This window comes from Carettochelys insculpta, chromosome 1 (genome assembly GCF_033958435.1).
Source record: "Carettochelys insculpta isolate YL-2023 chromosome 1, ASM3395843v1, whole genome shotgun sequence".
Classification (NCBI taxonomy): Eukaryota; Metazoa; Chordata; order Testudines; family Carettochelyidae; genus Carettochelys; species Carettochelys insculpta.
In genome coordinates, this window is record NC_134137.1 from 52,294,500 (window position 1) to 52,321,106 (window position 26,607).

At 47.3% G+C, this 26,607-nt stretch overlaps 1 protein-coding gene across 1 annotated transcript in view; it reads right to left on the reverse strand.

Annotated features, from left to right (window-relative positions):
* Nucleotides 1–20,348: 20,348 nt before the first annotated feature.
* HSPH1 (heat shock protein family H (Hsp110) member 1) overlaps nucleotides 20,349–26,607 on the reverse strand; it is a 34,869-nt gene continuing 28,610 nt past the window's right edge. The window contains exons 12-18 of the mRNA XM_074986142.1: nucleotides 26,431–26,562; nucleotides 25,378–25,515; nucleotides 24,837–24,962; nucleotides 23,301–23,408; nucleotides 23,082–23,201; nucleotides 21,738–21,899; nucleotides 20,349–21,218 (exon numbers count right to left, since the gene is read on the reverse strand). Of these exons, the coding sequence (XP_074842243.1) occupies nucleotides 21,024–21,218; nucleotides 21,738–21,899; nucleotides 23,082–23,201; nucleotides 23,301–23,408; nucleotides 24,837–24,962; nucleotides 25,378–25,515; nucleotides 26,431–26,562 (981 nt within the window). The 3' untranslated portion in view covers nucleotides 20,349–21,023. The remainder of the gene's footprint in view (nucleotides 21,219–21,737; nucleotides 21,900–23,081; nucleotides 23,202–23,300; nucleotides 23,409–24,836; nucleotides 24,963–25,377; nucleotides 25,516–26,430; nucleotides 26,563–26,607) is intronic.

Below are 26,607 nucleotides of genomic sequence, written 5' to 3' on the forward strand. Positions count from 1 at the left end.
TCGGGAGAAGGGAGGGCTGGAAATCAGGAGATGCCGCCAGGTGTCCTGGGGGTGTCCTATGGCAGGGGAAAAAATGTTGGCTGGTTCTGGAGCAATCCTCCCCAGTGATCAAGCCATGTGTAGGGGAAGGGTTCAATCAATATAAAAGTAATGTAAAGAAAAACAATAATCCAAAGAAAGGCTGGATTTAAAGGGACATGGGAGGGGAAAAGTCCAGCAGAGCCCTGAAGGCACAGGAGATTCCTGAAAACAAATGCTGCTTGGAAAGGGACATGGGAGGAGAAATGCCCAGCAGAGTCTGGCAGCTGCATGGCACCAGGGAGTTCCGAAAAATGAAAAGAAATACTGGGGGGTGGAGGAAGGGATGTGTGGGGAAGCCCCACTGAGCCTGCAAACCACATTGGGGCCGGGGGGGGGGGGGAAGGGAGTGCCCACCAGCTGCTGCAGGCAAATGGGAAGGGGCAGGAAGTGTGTTAAAGAAAAACACAGATGCAAATCCATGTGCTTTTGCAGGTTGCCAAAGACAATATCACCCTCCTAAAACTAACAGATATGGAGAAAGACCAGCTACTCCTGATGTGTGACCAAAAGCATGGAAAATCTGCTAAAATGCTGTGTGGTGCCATGACACCAGATGGCTTGCTGGTTGCCCGGTATGGCAAGGTGTGATACTGTGGAAGCAGCAACAAGTCAGGCCTGCCCAGGAACCTTGTGAAAAAAATACGAGAGTGCCTGGATGAGGCCTTCAAGGATATCTCCAAAAAGAAGAAGTGCTCCATCCCAAGAAACATCAACCCGCTGTTCTGAGGGGCACCGAAACATAGCAAACCTGTAGCCATACACAACCCCATAGCTATATCCAACCCCAACCCACTTCTAGCATACAGAATAAATACTACCAGAACCGCTTGGTCCAGGGGGCTCGGGGACTGGTGTGGAGGTGCCCAGCCTGGAGGGGACTGCCATGGGGGGAACACTGTGGAAGGGCCCACCGTGGAGGGGACCAGTTCCAGGTCTATGGTGAGAGTTCCAGCCTGTCTGCAGCAATGTCCTCTACTCATTGCTCCTTTCCTCCTCTCCGTTGCCTTCTTCTTCTGGGCCATGCTGTTCCTCCATGCTCACCCTGGAATCCATATCAGGGCCTGCACAAGTGTCGTAATTCAGTCCAGGCTCCAAGGTGGGGGTCGCACCCCATAAGCATGTGCAGCTGTTGATAATAGCAGCAGGTCTGTGGAGCTGCCCCCAACCACTGGTTGGCTTCCCAGACTTTTTGATAGGCCTAACGGAATTCTTTCACCCTCACCTTGCACTGCATAGAGTCCCAGAAGCTACCTCAGGCAGGCATCTCATGCAACATCTGATCATAGATTGCCACAGTTCTCTTGGCCACACAAAGTCTCTTTGCAACCGATTGGTCTCCCCAAATGGCAATAAGATCCAGAATCGCCTAGTGGGTCCAAGCTGGGGCTGTCTTGCAAGCCTGAGAAGTGCTAGGCAGATTGCTTCCCTGAATGCTCATGATGGTGGTAGAGGGCTACTGATAATTGCTATCTATGCGGTGCAACGACTACCGATGTGGTGCGATGTGCTTGAGCAAAGGAATTTTTTCATAAAGTGCACCCTTTATATTTTCAGGGCACCTATCCCCAGTGTAGATGGAGTTAAACTGATGGAAAGATTTTTTCATCAACCAACCCACAATGGCTATGTCTGCACTAGCCCCTTCCTTTCAAAAGGAGCATGGTGATGAGTGAGTTGAAAAGATGCTAATGAGGCATTGTCGTGAATATGCAGTGCCTTGTTAGTAGAACGGTGGCCACACATGATTCAAATCGCTTTCAAATCGCATGCTGCCCACGGAAATGGGGGCCTTTCGAAAGGACCCTCCAGACTTCAGAAGCTCCTTCTTTCTATTTGCATTTAGGAAGAAGGGGCATTCAAAGTCTAGGGGGTCCTTTTGAAAGACTCCTGTCTACATGGACGGTGTATAATTCAAATGCAGCGCTTTTGAATTGCATGTAGCCACCATTATGCTAATGAGGTGCTGCATATTCATGGTAGCACCTTATCAGCATCTTCCTAACTCACTCATTACTATGGCCCTTCTGAAAGGAAGGGGCTAGTGAGGATGTAGCCTATATGAATTAATGCCATTAGTGGATAATCCAGAGCCTCTTCCCACAAATCCCATTGGCTGGGTATGGTGAACCACAGCTACTGGGAAATGTGAAAGACCATGACCGCAGATAGCTGACATCAGCAAATGGCTTGTGGCCAGCCAGTGGGTTACCCTGACAGGCTGAGAGCCAAAGGTAACTGAATCCTGATCTCTGCTACAGCACTGCAGTGGAAACTGTAGCTGCTCAAGTGTGGAAATATCTGAAGGGTTGGGATGAGGGAGGATGTATAAATTTGCAAGTTTGCCTTTTGTTATTCCCTCAGCTGGTGACGATCTTGTCAACAGACTTTTATGCTGTTTTCTCATTTTCCCTTTCTGAAGAGCAGGGCCTGAGAATCCAGGGAATTTTTCAATGAGAAATTCTAAGATCCAGAAAAGGAACGTTTCATTCAAACTTTTCTTTTGGTTTAATGTGTAAGGAATTTCTTTGACTGACCTAGTAATGTTGGTGTTTGGGTGCTTTTGAGTCTCCTAAATTGCACGCACACCTGGATACAGTTATCTTGCCCACAAACATGGGTTTTCCAGGAATCCTGATTGGAATGTTGCAGGGAAAAAGCCTGGAGAGGTATCACTTTTGGGGAAAGATCATTAAACTGGGTATCTGGATAGGCTGCAGGAATAGGCTTGACGACAGTTTTGCCGGGCCCTAGCAAATAGCCTTCTCATTGGATTCCCCCAAAACTCAACTTCCTGGCCACTGAATTCGGAAGCCAAATGGAGTGGACCAATAACCAAAAGCAATAGACTTGTTCCAATGGAGCAGGAGAGACTTTCATCCATTGGTTCAGGATTGCCTGGAAAGGTTCCAGCCCTGCCTAGTCTTACCTAAGAGTAGAGAAGTGGGCTCTTAAAGAGGCCTGTAGCTAATAGTGCTTCGGAGGCTCTGGAAAGCCAGTGACATGAGTCAGTGCTACAGATTAAATCAATATTAATCTGGATTAAGTTCAGAGGGAGGTGACGCATTTAGAACACTGAATGTGTTATAACAATTTCACTGAGCAAAGTTTCTGAAGGTGCCTGTTTTAACCGAGTGCTTCCAATTGCCCATTTAGTTTCAACATAGGCTGGGGACTTTGGTAAAATTGCCAAAGGCAAGGAGTTCAGTGTAAACGTCTCTTAAAATGAAGGTTTTACCATGGCAAAATAAAGGAAATGAAAGATTAAGGCCGTGTCTACACTAGCCCAAAACTTTGAAATGGCCATGCAAATGGCCATTTCAAAGTTTACTAATGAAGCGCTGAAATGCATATTCAGCACCTCATTAGAATGCTAGCAGCCACCACACTTCGAAATTGACGCGGCTCATGGCCACAAGGCTCGTCCAGACGAGGGTTCCTTTTTGAAAGGACCCTGGCAACTTTGAAGTCCCCTTATTCCTATCTGCTGTTAGCAATAAGGGGATTTCGAAGTTCCTGGGGTCTTTTTGAAAAGGACTCCCATCTGGATGAGCCGCATGGCCGCAAGGCGTCAATTTCAAAGTGCTGCGGCTGCCAGCATTCTAATGAGGCGCTGAATATGCATTTCAGCGTTTCATTAGTAAACTTCAAAATGGCCATTTGCATGGCCATTTCAAAGTTTTGGGCTAGTGTAGACGTAGCTGATATGTTACAAGGCTCACAGCAGCACGTTGTCTGTGACACCAGCAGACACAGGGCTTCTTGGGCAGGGGAGGGAGCTGCTGCCCTACACACATTCAAGTCAGCTCAGCTGTTGATGTTTCAGTGCTTCACTGCAAGAACAGCAGAGCTAAAGATGTCTCTGCGATCTCAGATCTCTGCTGTCAAGAAAAAACCATTACTTAAATTACACTTCAAACTTTGCCATTTTTTCCAACTCTCCAATTTTGGGGGATGGGCGCTACCCCATCTATTCTTCCATTCAGCCCCACCTGTCAATGAGAAACATTTCCTTTGGCTACAGTGGGCTTTGGGCCAGGTTAACAGGCAGGACCCTGTAGGCCAGGGGTTGGCACCTGTGGCTCTGGAGCCACATACGACTCTTTAAGGAGCCACTTGAGGCTCCAAGTGCTGCTGCTGCTGACTCCACTTGTGGCTCTGGAGGCTGCTGCTGCTTAAACAAACCTGCCATTAAAATGGACTTTAGTTTCTTTTGTTTAAGGGACGGCAGTCTCCAGAGCCACAAGTGGAGTCAGCGGCGGCAGGGAGCCCCAGAAGAGGAAGCTGGCAGCCACCCATGCACTGCACATGGGGAAGGAGAGCTAGGGCGAAGGGCGGCCAAGCCTGCCCTGCCTCAGCTGTGCTGGGGAAGAGGAGGAGGAGGCTGGGCAGCTGTTGGCAGGCAGAGAGAGGGCAAGAGGGCTCTGCCTCCCAGTCACGTGGGAGCTGCTGTCCAATGCAAAGGGCTGCTCGAACCTCCTGCCATGCTCAAACCAGCACCAGCGGAGCCAGACTGCGTGGCTTGACACAGTTGTATCAAGCCCAGGGTGCGCACCCTCCATAATGACTCCCTCCCACTTTGGGGCACTGCAGGTGTCTGCCCCCCACCCTGGGCTTTCAGCTCCTCCCAGCTGAAATCAGTCACTTCCCTTTCAACAGCCCTTAAAATTAACACCCAAGCAACAGGTGGGAGCAGTGGGAGAGGCGGTCATCTCAGGCAGGTAAATCCTGAGGATGAGGGGGCTGGTTTGGGGCTGATAGGGGTTAAGCTTGGGGGTGGGGGGAAGTTTGGGGCTGATGGGGGGTTAAGCCTAGGAAGGGGGATGATTTGGAGCTGAGAGGGGTTAAGTCACAGGGCGGGGGTGATTTGCAGGATGTGGGGTAAAGCATGGGGATAGGAGGATGAATTTGGTGGCTGACGCGAGTAAAGCCTGGAGATGGGGCTAGCTAAACTTTCTAACTGGTACAAATCATTGTGTGCGCTGTTCTTAAAACAGGTGACAAAAAATGCAGTTTGACGTAATTTATTAAGGACTGTCTTGTACTCATGTGCACTGGGGCTCCTGAAGTGTTGGTTTTGTAACTGAATTTGAAAAAAATGGCTCTTCTTGCTCTTTCAGTTGCAGACCCCTGAGATAGGCTGTTACACACACTTTGATTCCCCTGTGAATGCCTTGATCTTACCAACTCTCCCCAGGATCTTTCTTCAGTTCCAGGACTCCTTCCCAGAACAGCTTTTAAAGAGCTGTTGCTCCTTTACATGTGCAGATGCTGAGCTGAGCAGCCATTTTACAGTTGTGTCTCTGCTGTGCTGTATGTCCTTCTCTTCCAACAGATAAGTAATCGTAGCTTCTGTTTACTTACTCTTTAATATTTCCAAGGTGGCAGAGTCTTACTACTTGAGTACCACCAGTGAATTTCACTCAAGTGATGTTTACGCTCTCAAATCCTTCCAGTGTAATCCTTTGTATTTTTCATAAGCATTTCTATAAACCCTTCAATGCACGTAAACCCAAACCAATCTCAACCACTGATAGCCCAAATTTATTATAGATCCATGCTGTTAATGTCCATCATTTAATTACATTCTATATAGTGACTTTCTAAGAGTTTTTTAAAAAGTTTTTTGCCTCAGCTACTTTTGAGCCATCATTAATTTCACCCCCCGGCCCTTCATTTGTTAATTAATGCACATACTTTGTCTCTAATACTACATTCCCCCTTGACAAACTTTTAAATGTTAATCTTAACCTCTGTAGTTTAGTATCAGGGCATTTATGTTAGTGGTGAAAGATCCAGTTACAATAAATAATCTGAAAATTTTTTCATGAGGCATTAGAAAGTTTTCCAAGTATATTGTGCCTATGAATAATGTAAAGATCATGCAGTTACTGAGCTGGCCCTGTATATAATGGAAACCACTTTGAACTGGGAGGTGCTGCACCCTCCAGGATGTAAGCGGTCAACAAACCTCTCTGACCAGATGCCATTGCTATGAATAGCACCCAGTCCCTGCAGTTGAGAAAGTTGTCACCTCTACATCACACGCATTCTACTTACTGCAACTTAACCCCCTCCCACCAAGTAAAAGCATTACGCCTGGTTCAAGCACCTATAACTTATTGGCTACGTCTACACGTGCCCCAAACTTCGAAATGGCCACGCAAATGGCCATTTCGAAGTTTACTAATGAAGCGCTGAAATACATATTCAGCGCTTCATTAGCATGCGGGCTGCCACGGTGCTTCGAAATTGACGCGCCTCGTGTCTCGTCCAGGCGGGGCTCCTTTTCGAAAGGACACCGCCTACTTTGAAGTCCCCTTATTCCCATGAGCTGATAGGAATAAGGGGACTTCGAAGTAGGCGGGGTCCTTTCAAAAAGGAGCCCCATCTGGCCGCGCCGCGCGGCGGCAAGGCACATCAATTTCGAAGTGCCGCGGCCGCCTGCATGCTAATGAAGCACTGAATATGCATTTCAGCGCTTCATTAGTAAACTTCAAAATGGCCATTTGTGTGGCCATTTCGAAGTTTGGGGAACGTGTAGACATGGCCATTTTTGTTTAAAGTTATAAATCACAGACTACAAAAAAGTTCCCAGACTTTTTGACACAGCTGTGTATCTGACTGAAAATAGTTCTTAGACCGCAATTCCTGGATAATACTTGAAACCAAACATTGGAGCACTAGGACACTGAAAGTGAACTGAATTAAATGCTGTAGAACTGGGTTTTTTTGTTTTGTTTTGTTTTGTTTTTTCCTCCAAAGTCTTCACTTAGATAAATGGAGAAAGTCAAACACAGCCAGGCTGCAAAAGCAGTACTACAGAACACAAAACCTGTAAACTTTCCTGGCTATGAAGAAAGCAGCATGAGCAGCCACCACCACAAATATTGCTGAAATATCACTTAAAACTTCCCAGTTTTTAAACTGAAAATTTAAAACTTTTTCCAATTTTTCCAACTTTCCAAACTTTTTCACTTAAAGCTTTCCAGGAGCTGCCACCACCGTGAGCTGCCTCCTCTCCTCCCCGCCCTGGGGGCCATGGTTAAAGTTGCCCTCACGATCTGAAATGGCATCTATAAGAGGAGTGATAAATCCATAACAGCAAGTGTAATTATGCCACAGCCTTATTTAAAGGCAATTTTTGTGAAGGATGGGAGTGCTTTATGGCAGAGTTGCTGCTGGTGGTGAGTGGGGTTGGAAACACTAAACCCTGGGTGAGAAGCCACGTGGTCTTTCTAATCCTGGCATGTTTATGCCCTTGGTTGTTGCCAGTAGTTATTTTCCCACCTTTCTTCCTCTGCCCCTTCTGCTGCTGCGATTGGGCTTGTCCTGTGGTCCTCTCCGATGCACCACGCAAAAGGCTGTCCTTGCTTGCCGGGGTCCTGAGTGTGCGTCAGACTTGTGTGCTGGTCCCTTGTCTGCCCTGGTTGTTATGGCCAGGCAGTGACATTCGGCTCACCCCTGCAGTGCCTTACAGTGGAGAATGACGGTGTTAGCTTTGTTTTGATAGGTATCTTGCCCCCTTCAGTTTCCTTGTTTGATGTCACTGGGCAGCCTGCACTGAATGACATCCAAAGAAGCTGTCAGACAGCAACTAACAGGAAACAAAGCGTTGGCTGAGATAAGGCATCTCCAGAGGGATTATCAAAGCTCCACATGGAAACAGTGGGGGATGCCTTGGCTCCAGCCCACCTAGCAAGGTTTACTCTTCCCAGACTTGAGCCTAGGATCCAAGGGGCATTAACCCACCAAAGACCACAAGCTAAGAGGAAGTGGGGTATGGTGTACGCCTCGTACATCGCAGGTTTCAGGGCTGTTAAGGAACTGGCTACCACAGAGCTTCCTACCCAGAAAGGTGTATTGGATGTTTCCTTTAAGAACCTTCAATGCAGTGCAGTGGCTAAGGCATGTCCCAGGCTGTGACACCTAGTGGCTGAACAGTGTAGTATAGTTCTGTATGCCATTACATGAGGAGGTGGGCTACAGTGGCAGGGGATGAGTCTCTGACAGAGACCCTAAGGAAACCCGGCTGCAACTGTCCATCTTCCCCAGGCCAAGAGCAGGAGGACTGGGCTGAGAGGAACTTACTCGATTCTTGGCAGAAAAGAACCAAGTTTAAGGCAGGTAGGGGTTTTGTTTTTCATGCTATGTCCCTTCGGTTGAATAAATAGATTTTTCTGACGTTATCTTGAAGTTACAATAATCAGCCCCTGGTCACAATCTTCTGGCAGAAAAGGGCTAATCTGCCAAAGTTGGGGCTGTGCTGTGATCCCAATAGGCAAACAAGAGGGCTGCAGCTCTGTGATGCCACCTAAGTGTGACAGGACCAGGTGGCCCTTCCAGAAGGGGTGAAGGAAGCAAAACCTGTCTGCAGAGGGGTCCACTCAAGAGGGCCTAAAAGGAGCTTAAACTGCTCCTCACCCCATAACTTTGACATTTGGCAACAGGCGCAGCGAGTTGCATGGACCCATGGAGCTCCACTAATGTCAGGGCCCCAGGGGCCTGGATCTACCAGAGTCGGGGCTGGGTCTCTTCCACAGCTCCACCTGCCCACCTCTGTGCACTTCCCCCACCCACACCTGACCTATGCCTAAGGGCTCCCTGCACTCCCTTGCTGGCCTCTGATGCTGCAGCCTAGCTGTAAGGAGCAGGGCTGGCGGCAGACTGACTGATGCAGCTGAGGCGGTAGGAGGGGAGATGGTGCATGGCTGACTCACCCCTCAGCAATGGACTCCTGGGGCCTGGAAGAGTGCTGGAAGGGGAAGGTGAGTCTTCCTCTCTGGCCCTAGCTTCAGGGAAGCCTGTCTGCTGCACCCCACAGTTTGAGATCCTCATACCTGGCTTAGCCCCACCCCACAGTCTGCACCTCTGCACCCCAAGCCTCTGTTGCAGCCCGGAGCCCCTCCCAAACTCCAAGCACCGTATCTCCAACCCCATCCCAAAGCCAGAGCCCTCATCCCACCCTTACAAGGCAGGTGTGTGGAAGGGAGACTTGGATCCATTATGGGTAACACCAAAAATTATACAGACCTGCGGCTCCTGTTTGGCAATACCTGCTTTGGTAAGAGCTTGCTTCCAAGTGCTTCTGAAACACTTCTGGTGAGGTTCCTACTCACACAGGTGACTCTTGGCATGACAGTCTTTATTTAACAATGTGCATCAAATTTCTCATTTTGGAAAAATATTTTTTGAGAAGGTTGTGTGGTGATGAAGCCACTTTAACTGTTTCATGAGCCCTTGAATTCCTTGACCCTGCCACAGTGGTCTCCAGTCTGGGACAGAAACTGAGCCACTGATGCTGGCCAGTGATCTTCCAACATTGGATGAGACTAAAGGGTCCAAGCAGGGTGATTCTTTTAATCTGAAGTGGTTACTTCTCTGCCACAACCATTTATGCATATGCCTTTAGGTTCCATCTGGTCACCCATCCTGTTAAGTGCTGCAGGGGCTGATAAGGTCAAATACCATAGCCTACAATCTTCATGAGAACATAAGAACATCCGTACTGGGTCAGACCAAACATCCATCTAGCCTGATATCCTGGCTTGTGACAGAGGCCAATGCCAGGGGCCCCAGAAGGAGTGAACAGAACAGGTAATCATCCAGCAATCCCTCTCCTGTCACCCATTTCCAGATTCTGACTGACAGAGGCTGGAAACACCACCCTTGCCCATAGCGAGTGGTAGCCATTCATGGACCTCACCTCCATCAATTTATCCACTTCTTTTTTTAATTCTGTTTGTCTTGGCCTTCACAAGCTCCTCTGGCAAGGAGTTCCACGGCTTGACTGTGCATTGTATGACGAAATACTTCCTTCTTTTGGTTTTAAATCTGCTGCCTCTTTTCATTGGGTGTGCCCTACTTCTTGTATTACAAGAAAGAGTAAATAGCACTTCCCTATGTATTTTCTCTACAACACTCATGGTTTCATAGAGCTCAATCTTAGTGTCTAGATCAGGGGTGTGCAAAGAGGGGTTTGCGCCCCCTGAGGGGGATGACATTTCATACAGGGGCACTGTGCATTCGCTCTTCCTCCCCTCATAGCCTCCATTGGCTCTCCCTGGCCTCTGCTGTCTCCCACCTCCCCTGCCTTCCCCATCCTGTCCTGCCCTGCCCGCTCCTCCCCAGCCCAGCCCTAGGCAAGCGGAGCTGGCTGTGTGTGAGCGGCTGCAGCCACTGCCCAACATGCACCCTGAGCTCACTACCTGCAGCCATACCACCTCGGCAGGGCACCAGAAGGCTGCCACTAAGCAACTCACGCCAGAGACAGCGATGGAGGAGAGAGGGCCGTGAGTAAGCAAGCTGTGGTATTCTGCTTCTGCCCTGCCCCGCCTGTGCTGCTGGTCCCCCCAGCCCAGGAAGGAGCCTTGAACTTTGCAGACAACTCTGCCTGGGCTTCTCTGGCTGCCCCGGGAGGAGATGCCAGGGGGTGCAGGTGCAAGCACTATGCATGGGCAGAAGCAGGGAAGCAGTGCACGGAAGCTAAGGCAGCAGTCAGCTGGGGCAGGGGTGAGTCCCAGTTGTGCCTGAGGAAGTGTGTGTGGGACCCTGGCCAGCCTCTTCCTTACAAAAGGCAGGAACAGGTGTTTGCCCTCCACATTGTTTAGGCAGGTGCTGCCTCTCCTAGGAGACTTGCCCGCCCCATGAGCCCTGCTTAATGTGATGCTCATAACACCCTAGCGCAGGGGTATGCAAAGGGGGGGTGCAGTGCAGTTGGCCTCCATCCACCAAGGCCTCTGCTTCCTCTCTGCACCCTTGGAGCTGCTGCTGCCATGGGAACACAGAGCGTCACTTCCAGGAGACCTCTGCTCACTTCCAGAGCCATTGGGCGGCCCTGCTAATTGCAGGGGAAAAAAATGGGGCCCAGCGCAAAAAGCGTGCTTGCCCCTGGTCTACATAATCCAGTAAATGCTTTCATCACTGGCCCCCCTGGGACCAAGAGGTTGCCAGATATGCAAATATGCCAGTTAACAGAGAGCAGCTGGGGAGAGGGAAAGAAGCAGGATCCACAGCCGGGGCCAGGGGAAAGCCGGCAGCTTGGGGGCTGGGAAGCCAGGGGGGACACATCAGAAGCACGAGGGCTAGGGAGTCGGTGGGGGCCGGAGGAACATGCTGGTGGGGCCAAGAAAGCACCAGGCACTCAGGGGCCAGGGACCCTTCTGGGGTGTGGGGCAGCACCAGCAACTCCAGGGCTAGGACCCCAGTGGGGCACAGGGCAGCCCTGGCAACTCCGGGGCTGAGGACCCCGTTGGGGAAGCTCTGGCAATGATGGTCGGGAGTGACTTCTGGTCAGGTTTGCTATCAGAACAAGCAGCACGGTTGTGCTGGTTATCTGATCATTCCTGTTGAAAGAGTACTGGACACAAGAGAGTTTGCTGTACTCAGTTGTGCTATGAGAGCAGGAGACTGGACTAGATGACCTTTAAAGGTCCCTTCTCGTTTTATGATTCTGTGAATTGATCACAGTTCCAACAACTTTTGTTAGTCATTGTGTATGTGTGACTATAACCTCAGCTTCATCTTGAAGAGAACTGGGCACTGAACTTGAGCATCATTTTGACCAAGTGACCGACCATTTGAACAATTGCATAGTTGTTCAATAGCTCTGTGAGTGTGTGTGTAGTCTCAGCCAAATTATTCTGGTGCCAACTCCTCCTCAGTCCCGGTAATGGGGTTGTTGTGAGCAACCCTTACAGCGGTAGCTGATGTGCTCTCTTGTGTTAAGAGGAATGACTCTTGCTCTGTGGTAGTAAATGGTACCAAGGGAGCTCAGGACTGCGCAAGGGAGAACATCCTCTCAACTTCAAACCTGAACACGATGACAAATTCTGACATTTCAATGGCACATGACCTCCTGCGTGATGAACAAAAGCACCTGCCGCATGGATTGCTGGTCCATCATTTACCTCTGCAAGTATATTCCCAGCCATGATTCACAGCAGAAAAAAAAATCATTAGTGTTTGGCCAAATGTGAGCTCTACTTGGCTATGTCTACACTACAGAGCTCTTTGGAGAGAAGGTCTTCTGGAAGATCTCTTCCAAAAGAGCTTCGTTCAAAAGAGCCCATCCCCACACACACAAAAGCACATCAAAAGAGTGATCTGCTCTTTCAAAACAGAGTGTCCACACAGCCCCTGCTCTTTTGAAAGACCAGGCCAGGGATCAAAAATGAAGACTGTTCTTTCGAAAGAAGGGCACGTTGGAGCAGCTACACGTTTTCTTTCGAAAGAGGCTTTCGAAAGGGGGCGCTCTTCCTGAAACAGGAAAGGAAGAGTGATTTCGAAAGGAGCACCCCATTCTTTTGATGTACTTTCGAAAGAACGCTTTGTGTGCATAGACGCTCCAGGGGCTCTTGGAGCCGTGTGCCCTTCCTCCTCGTGTCTGAACGCCAAAATGGCGGCAAGGTGGACCTTCAACGAGGATAGCGAGAGTCCTCCTCTCTTGAGGTCCAGTAAATACTCTAGTATTGTAGGTATAGGCACCGAAAGGGGGCCCAGCTGTCTGGTAGAACACCAAGCCGTGAAGCGAGTCCATTTCTGCTTGTAGGTCTTCCTGGTGGAAGTCCTCCTGCTACTTTCTAGGACTTGCTGCACTTCCTCTGTGCATGTGCTCTCTAGGGAGCTGAGCCATGGATTAACCATGCTTGCAGTCGCAGGCTTTGGGGGTGCGGGTGCACTATGGACCCCTGGGCTTGCGTGAGCAGATCCGGCGGCACCGGAAGAGGCATCGGTGGACGGTCCAACATGCGCAGGAGTAGGGGGAACCATTGTTGTCGATCCCACGTTGGGACTATCAGGATCATCCGGGCCCCTTCCCTCCTGGCTTTCTGCAAGACTTTGTGGATCAGCACGGTGGGAGGAAAAGCATAAAGCAGGGGGCCCCTCCACGGGATCGCGAACACATCCCCCAGGGACCCCCATCCCAGTCCTGCCCTGGAGCAGAATCGTGGGCACTTCTTGTGCTGAGTGGCAAACAGGTCTATCTGGGGAAAACCCCATGCGTGGAAAATCGGCCGTAGCAGATCGGGACGGATCTGCCACTCGTGTGTGAGTGCAAAACGCCTGCTCAGCTGGTCTGCCTTCACATTGTGTGCACCTGGTAAGTATGAGGCTTTCAAGATTATATTGTTGGCGATGCACCAGTTCCATAAGCGGACTGCTTCCGCGCATAAGGCACGGGATCGAGCTCCTCCTTGCCTGTTTATATAAAACATAGTGGAGGTATTGTCTGTACTGATCCCGACGACTTTGCCTTGTATATGGTCTCGAAAGTGTCTGCAGGCATTGAACACTGCTCTGAGCTCCAGTATATTTATGTGTAGTGACTGCTCCGTGGATGACCACAGTCCTTGAGTCACCTCTTCGCCCATGTGCGCTCCCCCCACCCTATGAGGGAGGCATCTGTAGTGAGAAAAACCGATATTTGTGGCTGGTGGAAGGGTACCCCTGTTAGCAAGTTCCTGGGGTTTACCCACCATTGCAGGGATTTGCGCACCTCCGCTGTGGGCGACACCACCCTGTGAACGGTGTGTACTGCTGGTTTGTATACGCTCGCCAGCCAGTGCTGCATGCTGCGCATGTGTAACCTGGTGTTCTGTACTACGAATGTCGCCGCTGCCATGTGGCCCAGCAGCTGTAAGCACGTCAAGACCAGCACCGTAGGGCTGAAGGTGATGACCTGCACGAGGGAGCCGATGGCCCGAAAGCGAGCCTCTGGTAGATATACTCTCGCTGTAACAGAGTTTATGCGAGCCCCTATGAACTCTATGTCCTGCGTGGGGTCTATTTTTGATTTTGCCAGATTGATAACCAGTTCCGAGTGAAGAGAACGTGTTTGCTGTGACGCGTATCATGCGTAGTACCTCCCCCTTCGAGGCCCCTTTGAGCAGGCAGTCGTCCAGATACGGGAATATAAATACCCCCCCGTCTGTGCAGGTAGGCTGACACCACTGCCAAGGTCTTGGTGAAGACTCTGGGGGCCGAGGAGAGGCCAAACGGTAGGACCTTGTACTGGAAGTGTTCGTTGCCTACCATGAACCGGAGGAATCGCCGGTGAGCCGGATGGATAGTTATGTGGAAGTACGCGTCTTGTAAATCGAGGGCTGCGAACCAGTCTCCATCGTCCAGTGCTGTAAGGATGGAGGCGATTGTGATCATCCGAAAGCGTTGCTTGCGCAGGTACCGGTTGAGGCCGCGAAGATCTAAGATGGGCCTCCAGCCTCCTGTCTTTTTCTCCGTGAGAAAGTACCTCGAGTAGAACCCTTTTCCTTGCAGTTGCTCCGGCACTCTTTCCACTGCCCCTATGAGCATGAGATGGTCTACCTCCTGCTTGAGCCTCGCTACATGGGAGGCCTCCTGGAGGTGGGGCCTGGGTGGAGGTCGTGGCGGTGGGAGCGACTGGAAGGGGATGGCGTACCCCGTGGCTATGATCTCCAGCACCCATTTGTCTGTGGTGATCCTTTGCCACTGGTTGTAGAATGGTCGGAGGCAATGGTGGAATAGCCGCTTCGGATGACCTTGTGCGATGGTAGTGATGGCGCAGCCCTGGATCCGTGTGTCAAACTTGTGGCCTTTGGCCCTGACCCGAGGACGCACGGCTCTGTTGTGAGTGTTGCCTGGGAGTTCTGTACTGCTGGTGCTGTTGATGTCGCCCTTGCTCGTAACCCCTGTGGTACTGGGGACGCTGTTGCTGGTACTGGTACCGTCTTTGTTGAGGGTAGTACTTTTTCTTTCTGTATGGAGGGGTGTAAATCCCCAGGGTCCTAAGTGTGGCTCTTGAATCTTTACTGGAATGAATGACCGAGTCGGTTGATTCAGCAAACAGCTTCTGCGAGTCGAAGGGAAGGTCAACTATCTTTGCCTGCAGATCCCTCGGTATACCCGAAGTCTGGAGCCAGGACTCCCTTCGCATCACCACTGCCGTAGCTGTGGAACGTGCTGCTGTGTCCGCAACGTCCAGGGCGATCTGAACTCCCGTCCTCGAGGCCGCGTAGCCTTCTTGCACGATGGCCTTGAGCACTGGCTTCTTGTCCTCTGGAAGCGAGTCCATGAGGGAGGTTAACCTAGTATAGTTGTCGAAATTATGGTTCGCTAAATGCGCTGCGTAATTTGCCATTCGCAACATTAGAGTGGAGGAGGAGTAGACCTTTCTGCCGAACAGCTCTAGCTTCTTGGCATCTTTGTCTGTTCCCCCTGTCCTGAATTGAGATGTCTTTGATCTTTGTTGCAACGACTCCACCACCAAGGAATTTGGCTGTGGGTGGCTGAACAGGAACTCCATGCCCTTCGCCGGCACGAAGTATTTCTTATCCGCTCTGTTGTGGACAGGCGGAATAGTCGCAGGGGTCTGCCATATTATAGTGGCGGACTCCAAGATTGCTTCATCAAGCGGTATTGCTACTTTGGAGGAGGCCGGAGGTCTCAGATTTTTGAGGAGCTTATGGTGTTTTTCTTGCACCTCTGCTGTCTGGATGCCTTGCGTGAAGGCCACCCTCTTAAAAAGCTCTTGAAACTGTTTGAGATCGTCCGGGGGATGGACTTCCCCCGGGGCCGTAGCCTCGTCCAGGGAGGAGAGCGAGGAACCGCTGGGGTACGCCTCTCTGGACCCTTCCGGTTCCTGTTGGTGATGGTACACCCTCTCACTAGAGGTTTGCAAGGGAAAATCTCGGGGTTCCATAACCAGTCCCCCCTGAGATGCTTGAGTGTCTGTCCCCGGTCGCAATTGCCCTCGGGGATACGAGATCGTCTGTGGGGATCTTTCCCTAGTAGATTGCCGATGGTGTCTATGCCCCGCATGATAGGGGCAACCATGGCAGTATAGGCACTGTTCTTGGGAAGGTGACCTAGACCACTCCCTTGGTGCATACCCTCTGCGTCTAGGGGAGCGAGATCGTCGAGAGATCTGGGACACTGGAGAGAGCGATTTTGAATAGTATTCCAGCGGTTCAAACCCCAGGAAGGGTGAAGGTGGTCCCAGCCAGGGTGATGCTGGTTGCAAAAATGGAGAAGGGGGCTCCAGGTAGGCTAGGGGGGACCCCTGCCTTCTGGTTGGAGTCTGCAACATAAGCGGAGGGCTGTGAGAAAGCAACTCCACCACCCTGTCTGGAGAGGGGCTGCGACGCCTTGTCTTGTGTGCAGCCTTCCCCCTCCCTTAAGGAGGGTAACTCCGCCTCTTGGCGTGTAGGGGATCTCTGCCCCGTCCGCGCCGTGCTCGGCACGCTCGAGGGCGGTGCCGCACGTGCGGTGTCCTCTGGTGCCTGCAGGCTGCGTGCCTGCGCACTCTGCACCAGCGGTTCCCCGGGGGTCGGTGCCGCTGCTTGCAGTGCCGCCGGTACCGGCGCTTGTTTAGCCACGGCCCTGCCTGCAGTGCAGGGCGGCTGCTTGATTATCGGAGGCTGAGCCGCTTCCACGTGGCTCTCCATGCCGCCGCTGATCAGCTGTTGCTGCAGCTGGGGGCTGCTCGCTCCTCCCATCCCGCTCGCTGTTGCTGCCGGCAGGGATCGGGCTGGGGAGGCTTTCCTCCGTTTTTGCGCTGATGGGGTGAGGGAGGCAGCTTTCCTTTTATGGGCCCTGGAGGGTCCCCTCCTTCTGCGGCCGCTCTGGCATGTCTGGCTGGAGGGCCTTGTCGAAGAGCAGCATTTTAAGCCGCATCTCCCTGTCCCTCCTTGCTCTGGCTGTTAGCTTTGCACAGAAGGAGCATTTCTGTGTAACATGGGACTCCCCAAGGCACCTTATGCATAGACTGTGCCCATCAGACGCTGGCATTGCCTCTCGGCAGGACTCACATTTCTTAAATCCTGAAGAGGACATTGTTGGTGAGTCTTTCAGTTGTTAAACGGGTACTTAGCACCTTCTCTGTGCTGTTTTCCCCTTCTGATGGCCTGCCGCAGCAGGAGGGCTGATGGCCCTATGCTCCTGGCCTCCGGCGCTTGTTACTGGGACTGGACTGAAAGCTGTCCCGCTTGCTGTTTGTTTGTTTGTTATTTTTCAAAAAAAAAAAAAAAAAAAAAAAAAAAACCAACCGGCTAACTTGCAGTAGCCTAAGAACTTGAAAACTTTAAAGAAAAAACAGTTAAAACCATTGAATACGCTAACTTGGGCTTAGCCTAGTTCGGATTCCGTCTGCAGCCGACGGCGGTTAAGAGGAACTGGCGGGGACCGGATCGCGCACATGGCCAGGAGCGCGCAAGGGAGCAGCGCACGCCGGCGCATGCGCGGTCCAGCAGAAACTGCTTGGAAGATCCGATCTGCGGCACCGGGCAAGCCCGACACCTATTGTGGAGCACCCACGGGGACACTCGAAGAAGAATGGCAAGTTTCACAAGGGCCAAATCCCTCTAGGCCTGAGGAATACAGGTGTCATATCAGTAAATCCAGACTCTGAGAAGACTTGAGCCCTAGCAGACAATCAATTTTACAGGAAATCCCAAACACAACACTATGTCCAAAAGGGAATATAGAATAGGAGCAAAGCAGTACCATTACCTTTGTATCTGACACTGGTGCATCCACTACTTTGTTCACAATTGAGAAGAATGTTGATAAATCATACAGGCTGAGTCTAGCAGTGCTTCTCCATTTCAGACAGGGCACGTAAGGAGGTTTTTCCTCATGAAAGCTTGTACTCCAAAATATCTGTTAGTCTGTAAGGTACCACAGGACTTCTTGTTGTTGAAGATACAGACTAACTCAGCTACCTCTCTTATAAAAAGGTACAATTTGCCCAGAGTTCAGAACACACAACTGAAACTGATAGTAGCTCAAGCTGCATCCCACAAAGCAAATGCTGACAAAAGAGTTCATGCAGTCTGGTAAATTCACACTTACTCCGACAAACTGCACACGCTTGAATTGTTGCAATGAGTTCATGTAAATTGAGACCTTACATAAAAGCTTGTAACCTTAGATCCTTCCAAATAAATTACACATGTATGATTTATACAAATACATTTCATTTGTCTCATCTCACTGTTAAAGCAATTGTTTCCTTCCACAGCTTTTTAAATGGTTTACTCAAAAGCTGCTCCAGAAGTGACAGAATTAGATATTACTACTATGCTGGTGGGGCTATGAGGAAATGTTGTGGTCCTCTAACTACTTACACTGCAACATTGGGTGCTTTTGGTGTGTTTTGAGCATGAGATGATCTAACACCTCAAAACTTCCCCTAGTCACCATTACAGACCTGGATATCAAAGAGGAAAGCCACTAGTGGTCTTATGTACAAGCTCTGGGTAACAGGTAAACTGAAAACAAGGCCTCCAGGTAAGTAATTTCCCACTTTTGAAACAAGTTAATAGTTTATGCTTTCAGTTTTCTTTCCTCAGTGAAGCAGGAACATTACAAGATAGAGCACTTGCTCCTAAGGGACAAAACACTTACACAAATCAACAGCTGTGAAGTTGTCATTTTTCCACCCATATATGAAAAGCCTAACTTGTCTGTTCTTAGAGCCAAGTCCCTTAATGATTCTTCATAAAAGTAAAATTAGAGCAATACATCTGTAAATAAACTGAGTACACAACCCTTTGTCTCTTCAGCCACAGCAAAGCAGGGGGTATTTTGGTGACTGGTTTAATTTTCCCTCTAGTGTTTTGAAGAATATACTTTTGAAATGCACACAAATGTTTTTAAAAATCGCTTTCTAACAGTTTATCCTTTTAAGTTTTACTACAATGGCTCCTCATTTAGTGTGTAGCCAGGGTCACCAACTTTCACTCTGTAAAATAAGCAGGTTTTAAAATACACTGCAATGTCAAGTTCATCTCATTTCAAAGGAAAACTGAAAACAAGCACACCCCTTAAAAAGCCCTGATCTATGTGATGGGGTCCCATGGGGTGAATTCTGGGGTCCCACTGCACCCCCCTGAACTCTCTCTTATGCCCTTGCCCTTCATCTGCCATGCTCCCCGCCCCCCAACCCCTTGGTCCCAGCCACCATTTGCCCTCACTACATACTCCCCTAATCCCTCACTGGGCCTTGGTGTGCCCAGGAGCTGCTCTGCTGCAGTTAACTCAGACACTGATCTAGATTAGACCTTTAGAGGCCACATGTGCAGTTGTACACAATGCTGCTGGTACGACCTTAGAGGGCCTTTTCTTCCCTTCCCCCACCTCCAGGCAGCAGCTGCCACCTTCAAGGTTTTTTTTAAAAAAAGGACTGGGACCCTCACCCTCCCACACACTCAGCTTTCCCTGCTGCAATGCTGTTGGGAGGCCAGGGACAAGAGCATGGTGAAGGCCCAGGCTCAGGAACCAGGCAAAGAAACTGGAGCTTAAGGCACTTGGCCCCTGCTTGTATTCACAGGCAGGAGGGAACTTGTATCACAGGCTGGCTGCACTGCAGCCAAATCACCTATGTCAAGCTCACATTGTGATGTACTCCCCTAGTTACAGCCAAAACAAAACATAAGCTACCATAAAGTTATGAATGCCAGCAAAAACAAAGGCCACTGTACCAACAGCGGCCAAGTCAATAGAAATGAGCTGACTCGTCTGCCTATTTTTGGCTGGACTGTTATCACTTAGGGCTTGGTTGATTTAAATGCCTCATATAAACACCAAGTGAAACAGAACAACTGTTATATCTGTTTACTGACCCTGGTGATACAACAGCAGAGTGGGATCATCATAGCACACATTCACACTTAAGGCCTGAGCAGCCTTATTTTAGGTCTAGTGAGATTTAGTCAAACTGGTCACTGGCTGCAGGTGGCCAAGTGATGTATTGCACACACAGAGCAGCTCTGTGGGAAAGGGAGCAGTGATTGCTCTCAAAGTGTGCTTTAAATATTACAGCTACTTATCGCAGCTCAGGAAAGACAAGGCCTGAGAGAACTGAGCAGCTAGGAAAGAGCTGGAGGAGGAAGGGCAGACACTGGAGAAAATACAAAATAGGAGCAGCAAAAAATTATAGTTAGCACTAAGGAAGCCAACTTATATATTGTCTGGACTAAGTCACCTGTTTAGCAGAGTGCCCAGATCACCCTTCTATTTGCAGTACTAAATTTTTCCTAGTAACAGCAAGCAACTACCCCTTTAACTGTAGTTTCAAGCAGGCCACCCTCACGGCCACTTGCTCAACATGAGAGAACAGGCTGTTTCTCTAACCAAACTAGTGTCTTTTCATGCTCAGCTGGAAAGCGAGCGAAGTACTGTAAGTATCTGCTCAGAGCACAGCTATTAGACTTTATTCTCTCTACCACTTTTGATGGAAGACAGGCACACTGAAACAAGTACTGAATATATCCAACCTAGAATTTAAAAGATACCAGTTAATGAGCTTTAATAATAAAGTTCATCTAAAAAGTTTTCACAAGACAAACAGGATCAGCATCTCCTTCATTTTGCTTTCTCCACAAACATGTACTGTTGAACAAGAAATTAAAATTTATTACTGAACATGCTATTTAACCACCTTTCACCATCTTACTAGTCAGCAAGGGTACAGGACAGGGATAAAGGATGCCTAGAACTGGACGTTTATTTTGAAAAGCCACTGTACATTGAACAGCTGCTGGCTTTACACAAATGTCAAATTTTAAAGGTCAAAGGGAGGAGAGGTACATTGGCATCTACAAGTGCCTATGACTATTTCAGTTACAATCCTGGTGAAAGAGCAGTACATTTCATAGCTTCAGTAAAGATGAAATCAAAAGTTTGCTAATGGTTAAATACTACACATAAGCTTAGAATGAATTCACAATTCCACAGGAATCTGAAAAAGTTAAAGGCAAATTTTTCCCTTTTAAGGTAGTCATGAACAGTATTTTATCCCACCCCATCCCCCAATAACATGACACATTCCAGACAACTATGAAAAAAAATATATAAATAGTTCCCAGAACATTATATTCCTCCCCCCCAACCCAAAAAAAAAAAAGTCACACTACAGCAACAATATTTTCTTTTTTCAGATAAGCTGCTCAATACAATGCAGTGGTTTAGTCCAAGTCCATGCTCATGTTTTTATTGTTTGGATGACAATCACCATTTTGCTGGGGGATTTCACCATTATCATCTTCTTCCATCCCTTCATTTGTATGAAAGCTGGGTCCATTCAGTGGATTTTCCTCTTTTGGAGAATCAACATTTGGTTTTGGTTGCATCACTATAGGCTCACACACGTTGTGTAATTCCTGAGAAAAAGAAGCACTCAGAATACACTTATTGTGATACCAAACTACCTGATAAGCTAGCACCCCACTGTGCAGACACAGTCTCAGTCCCGAAACCTTTTCTTCCTGAGCCCAAACAACCTCGAGAGCCCCCTAACTTACATCTAGTTTGCCTTTTTTCCAAAAAGGTTAAATTAAGGTTCTTTATAATACATTGGGACAAAATAAATTTCAATTGCTCAGAAATGTTGCACTAAATATTTTCATAACGCACCCTGGTAACATTCGTATTTACACACCATGGGGGAAACACTGAATTTTTAATTCTGCCTAAAAGAAGTGTGTAGGGCAAGTTTATCTGCAAAACCTATCCAGAGTAAAGGTGTTAACAGAATTTTTACACACTAAATTAGCCCTGACGGAACAGGCCAAGCCATACTCAGTTTAGTTCTCCTCTAGAACTTCCATCCAATTAGAACATACTGATTCCTAAAACGTGACCTCACTTACCAGCAATTAGAATTTCCTTTTAGCACTAACCTTTAGCTTTGCTTTGATTTCACTTGCACGTATAACTGGCTCCCAATCAGGGCTTATTTTAGCCTGGGCATTGATAATGTTACTCATCCATTCCATCACTTCCTTGACACCTTTCTCCACTTTTGTCATTTCAGTTTCATCAATGTGACTGTATTTCTCATCCTGAAAGGAGTTGAATATTTTGGATTTCTCAGTAAGAACCAATTCAACGATCTAGCAAATTATCCAGACCCACTAGCCAAACTGATACCAAGAGAACTCAACCAAGTATTTGTTATGTTACTGCTTACTTTGAAAAGAAAACCAAGTTTACCTCATCAAAATGTGTCATGAAACCGACAGAAACAAATTCACCTCTGTGTTTGATAAACATGCTCACAGAGAGGAAGGTGGACTTCGCAATTTAACGGCACAAACATACCTCAAACAAGGAACGTTCCTAGTTTCACACTAACAGGGAAATTCTGTCACCCCTCCCCGATGGGTAAGGGATCAGCCAAGCCTTTATAAAACTCCAGTCACAGTGCTACAGGTGGGGGCAATACAGCAGGAGAAAAAAGGCACCCAACAGCAATGTCTGTTTTGGCTGGCCTTCGATGGGAGAATTTGAGTTTATTTAAAAAAAAAAAAAAAAAAAAACACACACCAAAGCCTGAGGCAGCCAGCAGTTATCTTTCACAGATTAATGGCTCCATGAAAAATCAGACACAGCTGCTTTAGTATTTCTGAACCACATGAAATTAATGCAAGTTTTCACTTAAAAAAAACCTGTCAGCCCTTTATTGCCACCAAAGAAACTTACTGAACTAGTCCCTGGTGCAGTCCTTTCAGACTGGCTAAATCAGCTTTGAATGTTGTAAATAACCCCCATTCACACAGACAAGATACTGGCTCCAAAACCCAATGATATGGAGTCAAGTGTACTATTGTGACTGTCGATTGTTCTATTTGTACCTGTCGTGACAAAGCTAAGCTACTTACACATCCTTACTTATCTTAGCCTTTTGTACTGACAGTCATCACTGGCACTGAGCCACATCTGCCAGAAGCTTGACTTTTCTGATCTTTTAAGGACCATAACCCTCATTCTTGGTGCAAATGCCCTTTCTGAGCTGAGAGATACCAAGCAACTCATGTTCAGAGTCATTGTCTGTGGGACCTTTGTTTTGCACAGTGTTAGTTATGTTGCTAAGTGCATACAGGCTACCATTTAGTGTACAGCGCACCTGACCATGAGTGCAACACCACTGCCATCTGGTGCAAGTCTGAGTAGAATAGCACATGAAAAAACTCCATCCTGGCTCCTCCTACTCCAAAAACCCACTTTCCTTTGAGGTTACTTACTTTGTCCCTGTATTCGCCTACTATTTTGGCATAGTGTTGAAGCTTGTGTCCTAGTTCTTCCAACGCACGAGGTCGCTCCTCAGCCTCTTGGTACCGCATTTCAATTGGAGTACCGAATTTCTACAGAAAGTAATATTTTCTTTGCAATTCATAATTCAAATTTTGATTTATAAAGTCATTTGACATTCTGAAATCATGCAAGAATGAAAAGGGACTTACTTTTAAATCATCCAGTTTATCTACGTACACCTGTTTAACCTGGTCCTCTCCATCCTCATACAACCAATCTTCTGTCTCTGTGAGGAATGCTGAGAATTTCTGAAGATCCTACAAAGGAACGTGGATGCAGTGTAGAACGCAAACTCAGGCCAAAAGGTAGTATGTAAAGGAAAAAGGAGGAGTGCAATGTAACCACAGCATAGGAAAGATGACGACTTTTACAAAGACTATTTTTTTTTATATAGTCAAGGCCTAATGCTGTTTCATGCCAGGGCTAAGCAATCACGAGACAAAAAGACACAGGTTTGGTTTATGATATACCAGCACTTTTTTCTGCACTGAGAACAGATTGGTTTGAACAAACCAAAGCCCTGCATATCTGTTCTGATCCCATGTGATAACAGAAAGGCACTACTGAATTCATTTTTGCCTGCAACAGTGTTGTAAGACAAAGCACTTTATTTCAAGTCTCCTAGCTGGGAACTGAATTTACTACTGCAGCTATTAGAAGCCTGTGCAAATCAAGCTAAGCTGCAATGGCATACTTAAATGAAGGCAAGATCTTCATGCAGATGAAGGCAATGCAAACTGGGATCTGTTTCATTCCCTAATACAATTCTACCAACTAAAATAAAAGCTTTATAGCCTTCAGGGAAAGAAAGAAAAATCTCATACTGAGTAATAAGGGTAGTGTCTTTTTCTGAGACATTTTAAAGAGACACCAACATCTGGTCTGATAACATCTATAAGTCTCTATAGAGGATTGGACTCTACCAATATTGAGCACGATGCACTGGCCCAAACGAACACTGTCCTTCTAAAAAACACATGGGCAGTGGCAGTAGACATTTTACCTTACTCTGCCTTTTGATTTTAATAGGCCAAAACATGGCAGGTGTTTACACATCTGCTCTTTCAAACATTTAAACCCACACACCTCTTCCTTGGTTATTTAACTAGTTTACAGCTATGCAAATTGACAATTCACTTCCATTTTTAAACACAGTAAAGCCTCAGTTTTGAGCAAGAGTTACAAACTGACTAATCAACCACACTTCATTTGGAACCACAAGTACTCAATCAGCAGCACAGACAGCGCTGTGTTTAACTTCCCCTTTGTAGCAGTTTAAAAAAATATTTGCTAAAACAAGCCATTTCCTCACTTAATTTAAATTAAGGTGCTTAAAGGCAGCCTTTTTCCTTCTGTATGAAGTTTCAAAACTGGATTAAGTCAATGTTCAGATGTAAGTGTTTGAAAGACCAGAACGTTTTGTTTAGACTTATGAAAATCCGTTGCCAAAAGTGATCATAACTGATGTTATAGTGCAATTCGTTATTTTTGACACCGCTAATTTTGAAAAATAGGTTCAATTGGCAAAGTGAATACAAACTCTGGTTTACAGACAGCTATATTCAACTGCTTAAAGATTTTCCAGGTATCTACAGTATGTGTACAAGAACAGAATTTCACCATAAGCAAGAAGGACAGATATTGGATACTAATGTTTCAGGTACAATACTGACTTTAGAGCATACCTCTTCACAAACAAATTTTTCATATGGTCCTGATAACTTGTCCCTGAAATCGTACACGTATTCTTCCACAGCGTTTTTTGCATCATTTCTTTCCTTCTCTAGTTTGTCTTGCATGATCATCTTGCCCTGTTTGATCACAGAAGACAGCAAGCACATTATTCAAGCAAAATTAAATTTAAAAGCAGCCTTAGAAAGACTAAGCCTTCAAAGGCCTTAATTCCTACTGTTGCAGAAACTGTACTAGTAACCATGGAGTGAATTAAGTGGAGACTCCATTGAAGGTTAGATGATTTTCAACCAATACATGATCTTATTTCTTAGACCACTGCAATAACAGTGTAATTCAAAGCAATCTTCTGCAATGTTGCTAGTTTACACTTTGTAACCAAGAACTTAAAATGAGGCCTTGTAAGAAAAATTATAGAACATATTAGTGGCCAGAACCTATTTTTCAGTTGTTTTTAAACCAGAGACTCAAGGTGCTGAAGACATTGCTAAATAGGCAAGAATCTGTCTCCCTCTCCCAAACAGAGGAGCTCACCTCTGTTTTGATATACATGTTGAGCAGGTCCTTCCCTAACTGCCAGACCAGATTAGCTTCAATTGGCAGCTCTATGTTCTTCACCTTTATCTTGGGTTTCTTAGCTTCTGGAGGTTGATCACTTTTCTTCTCATTTGCCTGGATTGGAAAGGAAAAACCATCATCCCTAACTTAGCCTTGTAGTGCTCCCTCTGTTTCACTGCAATGCTAGAGTCCCTCAGCAGAACATGGATCAATATGCATTTTCCCACTGTTCCTTTAGAATCTCTCAAGCACATCCTTACAAGGGATTTTGTTCGTCAGCTGCTGCACATAGCTTACCTCCCTGGCTTCTCCTAACCAAACTAACATTTCTGGGGAATATAGTTGGTGTTGGAAGATAAAAGGGCAATTGCCAGAGCCAGCAGCTGTTAGTAGAACACAGCAACATGTTACAAGTTCTTTCACAGGTAGCACTTCAGTGTTAATGCTTACAGTTACATATTATAAAGACACCTGGTGAAAATTAAATGCAAACTGTTAGCCACAGATAGCTTCAAGTCAGATTTTGCTTGTTTTAAAATAGTTGTCCTCAAAACTAGCCTCAATTCTAACACTTATTTCATATCAGACTTTAAGCTCTTTGTGGCAATGACTACATCTTATTAGTTAAAAGGCATGAACTTGTGTTCTAGATATCTTCAGTCTGATTTCTTTGCCCTACAATTTAGTCACAATAATTCCAGTAAGCTCAGCCTCTAATAGTTATGCAAAATGAAATGACTTCAAGGTAATGCACATATTATCTAATGCTGCATAAACTGAGGCAGTAAAAAAAAGTGCATCTTGTTCTTTGCAGGAAGACTATGACTGGAACAGCGAAGATTTTTTTCCAGCTTTACCTTGTCTTAAATAAAGAACAATTATGGTTTATGTTAGACAAATGAAAGCAGAGATGCAAAGGTTCTGAACACCACACTGCAAGAGTACCAAACTGCCTCTATTTTTGTGAAGCATATGGTTTCAAATGCCACCATAACATTTTCAATAGAACGATTTTACAGGGTCACTCACTTTCTTGGCATCTGGTATTTTGTTTTCTTCAGAGGGAGGTTCTGGTGAAAGGGGAGACTGTGGAGTTGGCTGACCATCAGTTTGTACCTGGGACTGTGTTCCAGCTTCACTGTTGTCTTGCTGGATATTTTTCTGAAATGAAAGCCCAGGCACAAAGGATGTAGAAAGAATGCGCAC